This window comes from Tasmannia lanceolata, unplaced genomic scaffold (genome assembly GCF_043159265.1).
Source record: "Tasmannia lanceolata isolate RefF3 unplaced genomic scaffold, GAP_Taslan_0.1 ptg000037l, whole genome shotgun sequence".
Taxonomy (NCBI): Eukaryota; Viridiplantae; Streptophyta; class Magnoliopsida; order Canellales; family Winteraceae; genus Tasmannia; species Tasmannia lanceolata.
Window position 1 is genome coordinate 50,195,654 of NW_027518714.1, and position 15,166 is coordinate 50,210,819.

At 38.1% G+C, this 15,166-nt stretch overlaps 1 protein-coding gene across 1 annotated transcript; it reads right to left on the bottom strand.

Moving 5' to 3' along the window:
• Nucleotides 1-2,032: 2,032 nt before the first annotated feature.
• On the bottom strand, nucleotides 2,033-14,896 carry LOC143861531 (uncharacterized). Its single transcript, XM_077372446.1, has 11 exons — nucleotides 14,698-14,896; nucleotides 14,054-14,454; nucleotides 13,440-13,961; nucleotides 12,766-13,010; nucleotides 12,447-12,680; nucleotides 11,929-12,111; nucleotides 11,185-11,308; nucleotides 11,065-11,142; nucleotides 10,754-10,819; nucleotides 10,601-10,669; nucleotides 2,033-2,065 (listed from the first exon to the last, which is right to left on the bottom strand). The coding sequence occupies exons 1-11, from the start codon at nucleotides 14,894-14,896 to the stop codon at nucleotides 2,033-2,035; spliced, it is 2,154 nt and encodes a 717-aa protein (XP_077228561.1).
• Between the last annotated feature and the right edge of the window lie 270 nt (nucleotides 14,897-15,166).

The following is a 15,166-nucleotide window of genomic DNA, read 5'->3' on the forward strand; positions in this document are numbered from 1 at the left end:
AGCAGGAGGAATCAAAATAGAATGCCGATTCCAGCCTCCGATTCCTGCAATCCAAACGCACCCTTAAATCTCATTTGAAATTGTTAACAGGTACAATGCAGCCTGCTTTTTACAAATTATTATTATAGCGACGTAGAGAATGTTATTTTATGTTGGAAGGTTGATCCTTGTTCCTAAATCCAAACTGTAAAAAAGACCTCATAAATAAATGGGTCTAAAGGGAGGATTTACACCAAACACAACTTGCAATTCTTTTGTTAGGCCATAATGAAACCATATGTTTTTGCTTTTGTGTTGGCTTTCATGGTTTTCATGGCCTCAGCCACCCCTCGTATTCCTTTTCTTGTCAATCCAAAGGATCTTCCTCCCTCACAAAACATAATCATAAGAGGTGAGTCAACTACTATATTTTCCTTCCTATTTTCAGAAGATGGTTTCCCTTAAATAGTTTGCTTGATTATTTTTTTCCTTCTTCAAATCAAAGATCCTTTTGATCCTGTATATACCAATCACTGGTGTATAAATCATCTCTACCGTCCAAGGCTAAAAATTGCATGGTTGAGATGCTATTAACTGTGAAATTGAGGGCCTACTTTTAATTGAACGGTCAAAAGAGGTTATGGGTGTCGATTCGACGGTTAGGAACATCTGATTGATGCAATTTCGAAGCTTTGCCGATTACTTGGAAGATTTGGATTGATGGTCATTACGCAACAAAGGACGGTAGAGATGGTCTATACATTGATATTCAGTGTATACTTCAAATATATATACCATATTAATCCCTAACCTAAATTCCTTGAATCGGTTTATGGACTTTCTTGTTCATAGTTACAAGGTTTGGATGAGAATAATTTGGCAAAGCAAATGTTGAAAAACTTGGGACATGTTTGTATGAAAAAGTTGGAAAAAATGCATGTGTTTTTCAATTTACAACATGTAGATCTATTGTATATCTACTTATTTTCCCAAATAAAACAATTAATTATGGAAGGATGGTTAATTGCACTTGTTTGCTAGATTAGGATGTGAGTTTGGTTTTCACTACAATCTCTTTCCCAATAATTTTGAATTTTTCATGTGATTTACAAATAAATTTCAAAAAATTGATAATCATTCATCAAAATTGCATTTTTTTTTTCAGAAAATTTAGATTTAATTTGGGAAAATTTGCATTTAATTCAAATGGAAACTTTAAAATATTAGAGGTTTTTAAAGCTTAAAATGGGGTATCATACATTCGGGATCTTTTCAAGAAATTTTCAATTACTTGAAGAACTTTGTAACTATGTACTTGTTTTTGATGTGTAGGTTGCAACAATGACTGTGACTTGGCTTGTTGTTACTGTAACATCTACAAAAACCAACCAGTTTGTGAGATGTGCTGCTCAAACTAAGTCTTGTTCATACACAACCAATTTCAGATAAGAGTTTCTGAATACAATGACATCAATATGGTGTGAAGTGAAGGAGTGTGCATCTGTCTTGATAAAATTGTGAAGTATGGGAGAGCTGGAATGAACTATGTAAAATTGTAAAAGCCATTATTCCATTAATGGACTAGTAGGTCTCCTTCTCTACCTCTCTCTAACTCTCTCTTAGTACAATTGAGTTAGTCCTAATCAAGGAAAACACAAGCAATGGAAAGGGCATGTTTCCATTAATGTTAAACCCAATCAAGGAGAGACCTCCCAGTCCATTGATTTTCCTTTCAAAATAATATAGGGTTTCTTTCCAACTCACAAACATTCCCAAGTAGTCTAAGGTAATGTCCCATGACCTTAGACTATGTATAGTAAAATAATGGAAAAACTGGATTCAATTGTCAACTGCTCCTATCGGAAATAGGATTGACTATGGATTTCGGAAATGGCGTGGATTTATTCATTTTCCCTCTCTGGTTCAACTCCTGCGGATGCACACAAATGGGAACGTTCAATAACTCTATTGGAATAGGCTTTGTATCAGTGGAATCTCATCATCCACACATAACGAATTGGTATGGACTGCTATGTACCGATTGAGTCAATGACTATTCTTGATTCCATATTGAATCAATTCCACACTGGTTCAAAATTAGAGGAATGTTATGGTAAAACTTAAACGATTTGGTAGAAAGCAACGTTTTGGGTTTCCTATAAAAAAATAAATGAAAGAGTATTTTCATTTTCAGTAGTAGGAATTGAAAATCATATTATTGAAAATGAATATTGTTAATATTCATAAAAAATGAATAAAAAAAGATTAATTCAATACGGAAAGTACTCTGTTGCTGTCGAGGTAACTATGTTAATTGTGTATCTGACAATAAACAAATAACTTTATTGTGAAAGACCAGATTGACCCGTTCTACCATAGTACCTCCATATTTTGTTGGGTAGGATCCGACAATAGGTTTGAGTCAGTGATTCGAAGACTTCCTTTCCTCGATCTTTATTCAAATATAAATTTGGGAATTAGGATATCAGTCGAACCATAGAGACCTAAATTCCCAAGGTATCAAATAATTACTTAACTTAGGTACCTTATGAGTACACTCGGCAAAACCCATGTATGGCTTCTTCTATTTCTCGATAAAAAGAAATATGATCAATAATGGTTTGAATGTATATACAAAGGATTTCTTTCTTTACACTTCATACTAGTAGATAGTGGCCATAAATCTCATGATAGGTACCCAAAGATTCATATTGAACTTCGATGGGAACTTCTCTTGGGGCAATGACATGTTGATCTAGTTGCCACTGGAGCCAAGAACTATCTAAATTGATTAGTTTCTGACAATAAGCTCCAAGTGTATCATAGGAACTACAAAAATAGGGTTATTTCTGTTTCGTATACTTATAGTTATTATTATACTCTTTAACTGTTTCATTTTGATAGTTTCTGTGATTCCATGGATTATACGTATTTGCTCAAATACCTCGATGATTTCCGATAGTTAATACATAGAGCCCAATGAGCATATCTTGAGTTGGTTTGGAAATGGGATCCCCAATAGCTGGAGAAAAGATAAGAATCTTTCTACCATATTATCTATTATAATACTGATTCCAATCCACTAATTTCATTGAAAACTTGGAACATGAATCTCTTTCATTTATTGAATCATTGATAAGAACTAATCAATCAAGTTTCATTCAAATTAATCAATTTGACTGTTTTTTTTACATAGATGATAAGTAAAAAAGCAGTAGGAACTAGAATGTATAGCGCAATAGCAATAAATACGATAATATTGACTTCCATAATCTCATCATTTTTTTTGCTTTACAATAACTTGGGATCTAATCCCGTAGAGATGATAAGTCTTTCTCCTGTGACTCGGACGATAACTTAGACAAGTTGAACCGAGTTGACTCGCGTTAGTCATCGATTGATGTAGACAATTTCATTAATTCGAGCAAGTCAAAGGAGTTTTTCATTGACTCAGTAGTTCTGAACACAGACTCAGATGAGTACTTCCATAGTAGAATTGTGTCAACTCAGGAATGTCGGTGGTTGATATTGGGAGTTTTGTTAGTAAGCCATGTGAAATGCGTTGAAGAAAATAGCCATTGTGTTGAAGGCTTCGACACCTAGTGGAAAATATAATTCATTTGTTGAAGAAATTATATATGATGAAATAATCTTCAATTAGGTAAATCGATTTTTGGTACTGATGGAAATCAGAATATAAATAAAATGGAAAGGCAGATTGCAATTATTGATTTGAAGATCAAAACCCTTTAGAGAAAATGCTGATTGTTGAAGGAAGAAGAAAGGAGGCTGAGTATTGCCACTTGGTCCACTTAGGATCATAACCCAAACTTTGTTTTGGCATGGCTAGTTTGCTGTTTGCCTTGGGCCTAGCTGTGCTTAGGGATGTGAATGATGCGGTTGGAAATTGATGCCTGCACAAATAAATCCCTAATTTTTAGGATTCTAATTATTTTATTTATCTGTTAGTTCCTTATTTCTCTCACTGCTTCTTATCTTTTAGTTATGCAAATATTCCCACGTATATGGAAAACGTGGGTGAAGGCGATGTATTTAATTGGCATCTTTATCATTAATAAAGAAGAAGAGAATTTACAGCAAATAGAAACTATGTTTCTAGGAGAGTAATGGCTCCTCTCGAACTGAGCCGTTAGGAGGTCCGGGTTGCCTCGAATCAACCATCCTCTTTCCTATTCTTCCTTTTTATTTTGTTTATTTGTGTTACGGCCGATTAGGCACGTAACAAGTGGTATCAAAGCAGTCGGTCCTACACCATGACTACATTCCGCGAGATTTTGGATTCCGTGCATGAAGATTTTCAGAATCTCAAAGCATCTTTTTCAAACAGGATAGAAGAGCAATGACGATTTGCAGAAGGTTTGGACGAAATCAGTATAATGATCGAGGAATTGCGCAATGCTGAAGAAAAGCGGAATGAAGTTTTCGTCAAGTAAGCTGTAAGAATTGATGGCGACAAGGCTGAGTTAGTTGAATACATTACCAAAGAGCAAATTGATTTTATTCAACTATTAGATTGTTCTATCAGTTTGATGCAACGCCATGAAAAATCACATTTCTTTACAACTTGGATCACATCGGATTTTGAAGGCGGGGTTTGAATGATCACGGTCTCTATTCTTGAAGAACATGAAAGGCTAATATCACCTATACCCAATAGGATTTGGGATCCTGGTGGAATAAATTGTCCTCTCCAATAATCCAACCTTGGGGACAAGGTTGATTCCAAGGGGGGTGGAATGTTACGTTACTAAATGGGTCCCACTTGGCTGAAACAAATCAGTTTAGATTTCTGTTATTTTTAGATTTGTTTTCTAGTTGTTTAGGATAAGTAGGAGTCTTCTTGATAAGTATTAGCTAGATTAGAGATCTTTTATAAATAACATGTATGCTTCTGAAATCCAAGTAGAGACTTGGTTTGGCAACCTAGAGGGGGGGTGAATAGGATGTTTATAAAACTTTTGCCTTTTGAAAACTTTTACTAATTTCACCCTAGTTTTATCCCTTGGTTAATTAAGTTGAATTAGTTAAGCTTAACCAATTTTCACAAATGTATATAAGCTTAAAAACCCTTGTTTAAACAACCAACTTAATTAGGAGATTTAGTGGGCTAATTAGCAATGTAAAGATATTCACGTTGGATGGCAATGCTAACTCACTCAATTCTAAATAATCAGACAAGCACAAATAAGAGAGTGAGAGAGGGAGTGAGAAATCGAGAAATACCAACGCAAGCGACACAAGGATTTATAGTGGTTCGGCCAAAGGCCTACTCCACTCTACTCAAGGTCGCACTTGAGGATTCCCACTATTGAGACCTCTACGAGCCCGGCCCCAAGGCTTTTACACTCCACGAGAATTAAATGAGGATGCCCTTCCACCTTTACAATGACTTTCCTTCTCCGCCGAGTTCTAAGCGCTTCATCCAAGGGAATTAAAAATAACGGATGCCCTTACCACCGATCGAATAAAGAAGAAGAAATATTAGCCTCTTACTATGCTTGATTACAACTTGTAGCTCCAAGTATGCTCTCAAAGATAAAATAGTTTAAACCTAACCAATCTCAAGCGGATTTTTCCAAAGTCAAGGTACAATGAAGGATTGGTGAGAGATTAACTCAAAAATGATTCACAAATGGATTTCTAGAGTTTATTAGAGTTGGACAATGTTCCTCTCATGTTTTAGACCCATTAGATGGGTATATATGGTGTCCCAACTCCATGTGACCGTTTAGGGGGTAAAACAGTCAAAACTGGGTCAAATAGTCAACTAGCCGTTGGACCACAACGGCTATATTTTTTTGAACAAAAACATTTCTCGGAGTTCCGAGCAAAATCTCGGAGTTCCAAGAATTCAAACAGAGCTTTTAATTTTAGATCCTGGATCATTTCTCGGAGCTCCGAGAATGTTCTCCGAGTTCCGAGCTCGGAGCTCCGAGAATAATTCTCGGAGTTCCGAGACTGTTTGAAATCCAAGTAGAGATCTTTTATAAATAACATGTACGCATCTGAAATCCAAGTAGAGACTTGGTTTGACAACCTAGAGGGGAGGTGAATAAGATGTTTATAAAACTTTTGTCTTTTGAAAACTTTTACTAATTTCACCCTAGTTTAATCCCTTGGTTAATTAAGTTGAATTAGTTAAGCTTAACCAATTTTCACAAATGTATATAAGCTTAAAAACCCTTGTTTAAACAACCAACTTAATTAGGAGATTTAGTGGGCTAATTAGCAATGTAAAGATATTCACGTTGGATGGCAATGCTAACTCACTCAATTCTAAATAATAAGACAAGCACAAATAAGAGAGTGAGAGAGGGAGTGAGAAATCGTGAAATACCAACGCAAGCGACACAATGATTTATAGTGGTTCGGCCAAAGGCCTACTCCACTCTACTCAAGGTCGCACTTGAGGATTCCCACTATTGAGACCTCCACGACGCCCGGCTCCAAGGCTTTTACACTCCAAGAGAATTAAATGAGGATGCCCTTCCACCTTTACAATGACTCTCCTTCTCCGCCGAGTTCTAAGCGCTTCACCCAAGGGAATTAAAAATAACGGATGCCCTTACCACCGATCGAATAAAGAAGAAGAAGTATTAGCCTCTTACTAGGCTTGATTACAAGTTGTAGCTCCTTGGATGCTCTCAAAGATAAACAAGTTTAAACCTAACCAATCTCAAGTGGATTTTTCCAAAGTCAAGGCACAATGAAGGATTGGTGAGAGATTAACCCAAAAACGATTCACAAATGGATTTCTAGGGTTTATTAGAGTTGGACAATGTTCCTCTCATGTTTTAGACCCATTAGATGGGTATATATAGTGTCCCAACTCCATGTGACCGTTTGGGGGGCAAAACAGTCAAAACTGGGTCAAATAGTCAACTAGCCGTTGGACCACAACGGCTATATTTTTTTGAACAAAAATATTTCTCGGAGTTCCGAGCAAATTCTCGGAGTTCCGAGAATTCAAACAGAGCTTTTAATTTTAGAACCTGGATCATTTCTCGGAGCTCCGAGAATGTTCTCGGAGTTCCGAGCTCGGAGCTCCGAGAATAATTCTCGAAGTTCCGAGACTGTTTGAAATCCAAGTAGAGATCTTTTATAAATAACATGTACGCATCTGAAATCGAAGTAGAGCCTTGGTTTGACAACCTAGAGGGGGGGTGAATAGGATGTTTATAAAACTTTTGCCTTTTTAAAACTTTTACTAATTTCACCATAGTTTTATCCCTTGGTTAATTAAGTTGAATTAGTTAAGCTTAACCAATTTTCACAAATGTATATAAGCTTAAAAACCCTTGTTTAAACAACCAACTTAATTAGGAGATTTAGTGGGCTAATTAGCAATGTAAAGATATTCACGTTGGATGGCAATGCTAACTCACTCAATTCTAAATAATAAGACAAGCACAAATAAGAGAGTGAGAGAGGGAGTGAGAAATCGAGAAATACCAACGCAAGCGACACAAGGATTTATAGTGGTTCGCCTAAAGGCCTACTCCACTCAACTCAAGGTCGCACTTGAGGATTCCCACTATTGAGACCTCCACGACTCCCGGCTCCAAAGCATTTACACTCCAAGAGAATTAAATGAGGATGCCCTTCCACCTTTACAATGACTCTCCTTCTCCGCCGAGTTCTAAGCGCTTCACTCAAGGGAATTAAAAATTAAGGATGCCTTTACCACCGATCGAATAATGAAGAAGAAGTATTAGCCTCTTACTAGGCTTGATTACAAGTTGTAGCTCCAAGGATGCTCTCAAAGATAAACAAGTTTAAACTTAAGCAATCTCAAGTGGATTTTTCTAAAGTCAAGGCACAATGAAGGATTGGTGAGAGATTAACCCAAAAACGATTCACAAATGGATTTCTAGGGTTTATTAGAGTTGGACAATGTTCCTATCATTGTTTAGACCCATTAGATGAGTATATATGGTGTCCCAACTCCATGTGACCGTTTGGGGGGCAAAACAGTCAAAACTGGGTCAAATAGTCAACTAGCCGTTGGACCACAACGGCTATATTTTTTTGAACAAAAATATTTCTCGGAGTTTTGAGAAATTTCTCGGAGTTCCGAGCAAATTCTCGGAGCTCCGAGAATTCAAACAGAGCTTTTAATTTTAGAACCTGGATAATTTCTCGGAGCTCCGAGAATGTTCTCGGAGTTCCGAGCTCGGAGCTCCGAGAATAATTCTCGGAGTTCCGAGACTGTTTGAAATCCAAGTAGAGATCTTTTATAAATAACATGTACGCATCTGAAATCCAAGTAGAGACTTGGTTTGACAACCTAGAGGGGAGGTGAATAAGATGTTTATAAAACTTTTGTCTTTTGAAAACTTTTACTAATTTCACCCTAGTTTAATCCCTTGGTTAATTAAGTTGAATTAGTTAAGCTTAACCAATTTTCACAAATGTATATAAGCTTAAAAACCCTTGTTTAAACAACCAACTTAATTAGGAGATTTAGTGGGCTAATTAGCAATGTAAAGATATTCACGTTGGATGGCAATGCTAACTCACTCAATTCTAAATAATAAGACAAGCACAAATAAGAGAGTGAGAGAGGGAGTGAGAAATCGAGAAATACCAACGCAAGCGACACAAGGATTTATACTGGTTCGGCCAAAGGCCTACTCCACTCTACCCAAGGTCGCACTTGAGGATTCCCACTATTGAGACCTCCACGACGCCCGGCTCTAAGGTTTTATACTCCAGGAGAATTAAGTGAGGATGCCCTTCCACCTTTACAATGACTCTCCTTCTCCGCCGAGTTCTAAGCGCTTCACCCAAGGGAATTAAAAATAACGGATGCCCTTACCACCGATCGAATAAAGAAGAAGAAGTATTAGCCTCTTACTAGGCTTGATTACAAGTTGTAGCTCAAAGGATGCTCTCAAAGATAAACAAGTTTAAACCAAACCAATCTCAAGTGGATTTTTCCAAAGTCAAGGCACAATGAAGGATTGGTGAGAGATTAACCCAAAAATGATTCACAAATGGATTTCTAGGGTTTATTAGAGTTTGACAATGTCCCTCTCATGTTTTAGACCCATTAGATGGGTATATATGGTGTCCCAACTCTATGTGATCGTTTAGGGGGCAAAAACAGTCAAAACTGGGTCAAATAGTCAACTAGTCGTTAGACCACAACGGCTATATTTTTTTGAACAAAAATATTTCTCGGAGTTCCGAGAATTCAAACAGAGCTTTTAATTTTAGAACTTGGATCATTTCTCGGAGCTCCAAGACTATTTGAAATCCAAGTAGAGATCTTTTATAAATAACATGTACGCATCTGAAATCCAAGTAGAGACTTGGTTTGACAACCTAGAGGGGGGTGAATAAGATGTTTATAAAACTTTTGCCTTTTGAAAACTTTTACTACTTTCACTCTAATTTTATCCCTTGGTTAATTAATTTGAATTAGTTAAGCTTAACCAATTTTCACAAATGTATATAAGCTTAAAAACCCTTGTTTAAACAACCAACTTAATTAGGAGATTTAGTGGGCTAATTAGCAATGTAAAGATATCCACGTTGGATGGCAATGGAAACTCACTCAATTCTAAATAATAAGACAAGCACAAATAAGAGAGTGAGAGAGGGAGTGAGAAATCGAGAAATACCAACGCCAGCGACACAAGGATTTATATTGGTTCGGCCAAACTAACTAACTATCCGATCCGATCCGATAGTTAGTTTAGTCTATTTAAGTGGATCATTGTATTAAATTTCGAGACAAAACGGAATTGAAACACTCATGCAGATCATGATTTTAAGCACACACATTTAATATTCAATTAAAATCATTTAAATGCTAAAAACCATGCAAAATAAGTAAAAAAAATACCAGATGATTCGGGAAAAATCCAAGAATATGGTACCGACCTGTGATAGAGTTCCTCGCCGAATCCACAAGCCGCAGAGTCCGAAAAACCCCGCCGACGTACGATCCGTCTTCCTTTCTTTCTCTTTCTTCTTTGTTTTTTCCTTTTATTGTTCTCACTGTGGAGAGAAAGAGAGAGATGAATAGCGAACGAGAGAGAGTGAGAGAGATAGATAGGGTGAGAGTGTTGGAGAGAGAGAGATAGAGAACTTGAGGGATGGAGAGATAAGAGCTTGAGAGATGAGAAAGAGATAGAGGGAGAGAGAGATAGAGTGGTAGAGAAAATGAAATAACAGAGAGGGTTCGAGAGCGAGAGAGACACAGAAAGAGAGGAATTAAGAGGATGACATAGAGGGATGTAGAGGGAGTGGGAGAGTGAGAGAGTGAGACAATGAGAGGGGTAGATAGAGAGTGAGACAGAGAAGAAGTTGAGAGATAGGGAGTTAAGAGAGATGGTGAGAAACAAAGGGAGTTGAGAGATAGATGGGCTGAGGTTAGGGCCAGTTCAAAACCAAGTTCTCCTCTTGTTCTCAAATGCATGGAGAGAAGTTTTGATTATTACTAAATTAGGTTCGAACTAAAACAATTTCTCCCAAAAAAAAAAAACCACCTAGAATGAGAACAGCCAGCTCATATGCATATTTGTTGCTTATAAAACAGAATGAATCCCGGACATATGTACAAGAAAATGGAAAGGAAAAGGGATGTACTCACCTCGGTTTGAACATCTGTGATAAGGGGAGCAACAGCTCCTGCAGCACCTAGCTTGCTCATGCTTAGAACCTACAGGTCAGGTACCAAAGATCAGGCCAATCAATGAGGTCATAAAGCTTGAGTTATCTTGTCACAGTAAAAATGGATGTCTACCTTGACTTGACGCTGCAGAAATTTGACATATTCTATGATCTCATCAACCATCGATGCCTTGTCGGTCTGCAAAAAAAATGAGGAAGTTAGCCTTCTAACAACTCTTTTTTGCTTCAACCACCAATTAGAACTGTAATGACATCTTGACAACACAAACAATTAACTAGTAATGCCAGGTACAAACTGGTGTATCCTCAGTCTTTATTGGGAAAAGACAAAGAATTTAAAGGAAATTTTTACCAAGTACAATTGTTCCTTAAACTAGCACAGTGTAACCAAACATAAGCATGTTACAAATGCGAAAAACTAACCTTTAAGATGTTGCCTCTCTTTTTATCAAGAACTAAACCCCTGACCATGTATTTCCAATCAAATGCCCATTCCAGCAACTGCAGAAAAATCAAAGTGAATGTCTATATCAACTTACTAACAATTGCTTCACCATGTGCTAGGCACACAACAAACAGTAATAATCTGATTCTGAACGTTAAACTCAATGCAAGAGAAACAATGATGGAATTAGTGTCATGTAGTATAAGATTGGTTGGTGTCAAGCTAGCAAAAGAAAAGAATAAAGAGGCATGCATTTGCCCATATCGGTGTACTACTAAGCACATTTTGACTTAACCACAGTTTTCACAAGGAATCAACTGTAACAGTGATATATATGTCAATAGAATTTTATGGCTTCCAGTCATATTTTTCCAAAGAAAAAGGAACCATTCATTTGCTGGGCCTCATCGTGAATAGCCCATGCCCATAATCTTTTCCTCAAATGATTCTAGCCATCTGATTGGTGACTGCAGATGGAAGATAAAGAAAATAAAAGCCCACGGTCCATATTCAGCACGAAATCTACATGGAAAGGAGAATTGGGATCATCAAAAGAGGAAGTATGGTTCATCCATAATGGGCCACATTACTAAAAGGCTTGAAACAATGAAAAAGTGGTCCTTGTACTATTTCCCATCCTTATTCTTTGGAAAAATACGACTCCAAAAAACTCTTTTCTAATATGGTATCTGTATGAACAATGGTGTGATTGTTCTGCAGTCTCAGCCAGAACAAGTCAATCAAGTGAGCAGTTATGTGTGTTTGATAATCAGAATAACCTTAATACTTATCATAATGATTAGCATTCAAGGGGATATCCATCACTGTCGAGGATCAACAACGTGCAGCCCATAGCTGGTGTACTGAATGCTGCCAATGATTGGGATTGCAACATTGACCCAGTAACAAATCCCCCACCAATCTCAGTGCCACCACAATACTCAATGACAGGCTTGTAGTAAGCTCTTCCCATCAGCCACAGGTACTCATCTACAGTTGGCGCCTCACCCGAGGAGCTAAAGCATCTGGCAGATTTCACAAAAATAAGAATATTTTTCATTAAGGTTGCTTTCAGGAGTCGAATTTCATGCATATAATGCATTGTGCTTAAAGAGGACACAAATAGAATTCAGATACAGAGAAACTCAATCTGCATAATATATTAGAACACTCAGGTTTACTAGTTAAACAATGTGAAAGATGCACAACACAAGAAAGAAAAAAAGTCCGAAAAAGGTTTGAAAAAATAGATGTGAAAGATGCACAACACAACAAAATTATCATAACATTTCCACCTAACTCATACATCCAAAATAAAGTTCATATATAAATGGTTGAAAAAAAAAAAGATAAACATCACATAGCCAAATGACGCATACGGCGCAGAATGCGCCTCAACATCTCCACTCGGTCCATCTCGTCGAGAGAAAGGAAGGCCCTAGCTTCCTTGTGATGCCCGTGAAGGTACACATAAGCATCAATAAGGTCACCTCTAACGAAACCATCAATGTTCAGCACTGCATCTTTGAGGCCAGGGAGGCTGTGTACCTCACTAGTAGAACTTCCTGCATCAGCAACCATTTTAATGCCCAGTCTGCATATAAAACCATAATGTGAGTAAACATACCTCATAAACAAGTGGGAAAAAAGTATAAAATACTGCTATCATAGGTACTAACCCCACACCAATGGCAAACCCCAAAAACCAAGGAACACTGTGGATGTCCTCTTCACGCTTGTCTTGCAAATCCTCATGGCGCTTATCATATGCATTTAAGGCTGCTTCTGCCTCCTTCCTTGTGGCATAGGAGCGATAAGATGCTCCACTATACCTGTTCACTTGAAGGTGACAATCTGCCCAATTGTCGAATATGCCCACCTGCCGTCCCTTGAAAACGACATAAAATTTATCCTTCGCCATTACCTGGTACCACATAAACAACACATAATAGTTGCAATAATAAATGATAGATAAACAACATTTTCAGTTAGAAGCTTTATAAGATAACATACAAAAACTATTGATGCAATCAAACCCATACATAATTTAGTCCATCAAACCCATACTAATTTAGTCCATCAAACCCATACCAACAAACCCATACATAATTTAGTCCATCAAACCCATACTAATTTAGTCCATCAAATCCATACCAACAAACCCATCAAACCCATACATAAGTTAGTCCATCAAACCCATCACATGGTTAGTTCAAATATAAACGGTTCAACAAAAAGACCCAACCACCAAAAAACATCGACCGAAAAAAGGAACTCATAACTGCATAGGCAAGCGCCGCATTATGCGCCCCAACATCGAAACGCGGTCCATATTGTCCAAAGAAAGGAATGCCTCAGCTTCCTTGTGACGTTCGTGTAGGTACACATAAGCATCAATGAGGTCATCTCTGGGGAAACCACCAATGTTCAGCACAGCATCTTTCAAGTCAGGGAGGCTGTGCACCTCACCAGTAGAAATTATGGCATCAGCAACCCTATTAATGCTGGAAGACACAACTTGCAACTCCGATAGAAGTGCAGCATTAGGACGCTTCCTTGACTTCTTCTCACCAGTAGCAGAAGTTGGGCCCCTGATAGGAGAGGAGTCACTATAGCCCATGGATGCATCTACGGCAGGTGTAGATGAAGAAGGTCTAGCACGTGGCGGAGTACGGAGGAAGCTGTCGTCCATCTCATCGACCCCAACCGGTAGGGTCGATGAAGAAGCAGCCGGTGTTTCCTGCGTCGCCTGAGTGGGGACCGCTCTCCTATCTCTCACCTCCTCTCCACGTGCGTAATCATAATTGCATACAGCTTTCATCTCTTCGTAGAGTGGATATCGTTTCGAAAAGAACCTCTGGTTTTCTGGATGCATCTGCAAACAATAATTGTCATTGTCCTGCAGTTGTTGATTTAAACACGTAACTTATAAATGACTCGCAGTGATATACGATAAAAATTTATTACCTTCAAGTAATCATTCTTAACTTCTTCGTCAACCAATATCTTGCACAAGGTTTCATCCCAGCCAAAGCCACTGAGATTAATAATGGAGTTCAGAGTCCTGTAGGTTGTCTTGAGTGTCTTTAACCGATTCTTGACATTATCTTTAGTCAAGGTCTTCTTCAGGACATCAGACACTTCATGCGCAACAGCATTGTAAGCGCACTCCTTGAACCCGGCACTAGTCTTTTGCCCTTCAGCTATCTGATTCTTAAGGGCTGCTAAAAGAACCCCATCCATAGCTCCATTCCACGCGACATTCGCCTTCTTTTCCGTAGTACCTGCAGTTGTTGCCATCTCGCCTGCAACTTTCCAAAAGCATTCATATAAAAAATATTCACGCAAAGAAGTATAGATAACCAGTACTAATGCAAACATAGAAGTAACATTAACCCATGAACCAATACTAATGCAAACATAGAAATTACATAAATCTCAAGAAAGCAAGGAATATAAGCTACGGTTCCAGCAAACTACACATCGAAATTGTGAAATCCACATCCAAACACAGGTGGTGCACAACTATTGCTACCATGTCATTTCCTAACGACGACGTGCTTCGAAATCATTCCACATTTGATTCATGATTGCGGTTCGAATGTTACGACCTTCCCTTACATCCTCGGCCCTGGTCATAGGAGGAGGAGGAACAGGTCCTTCTTCCTCCTCTTCCTCCTCAGCTACAAGCGATGCCAGCTCATCGTCAACATCCTGAATGTAGGAGTCGTCAGGCATCTCCCTCCTAATGTGGTTGTGGACGCAGCAACAGGCCAACACTATGTCGATCTGCTTGGAATATGAATACATGGGTGCTAAATTTAATATGCTGAATCGCTTCTTCAAGACACCAAAAGTTCGCTCGATTACATTCCTGGCTGAAGAATGCCTTTGATTATACAACTCCTCGGCTTTCCTAGGTCTGCGCCCTCTAATCTGATTGAGATGGTAACCAATACCTCGGATTGGAGTTATAAAATGGGAGAGACACGGATACCCGGCACCACCAAGGTAAAACTTTCCTACAATGAAACAAATGATTACAATTAAATTAGCTAAGTACTACAGAAACTGCATCAA

Coding starts and splice junctions, on each gene's coding strand:
- LOC143861531 (XM_077372446.1), bottom strand. CDS start 14,896: ATGTATTCATATTCCAAGCAGATCGACATAGTGTTGGCCTGTTGCTGC. Junction 12,681..12,765: donor GGGTTTGCCATTGGTGTGGG/GTTAGTACCTAT, acceptor TTTTATATGCAG/ACTGGGCATTAAAATGGTTG. Junction 11,309..11,928: donor ACACCAGCTATGGGCTGCAC/GTTGTTGATCCT, acceptor TTCTTTTGCTAG/CTTGACACCAACCAATCTTA.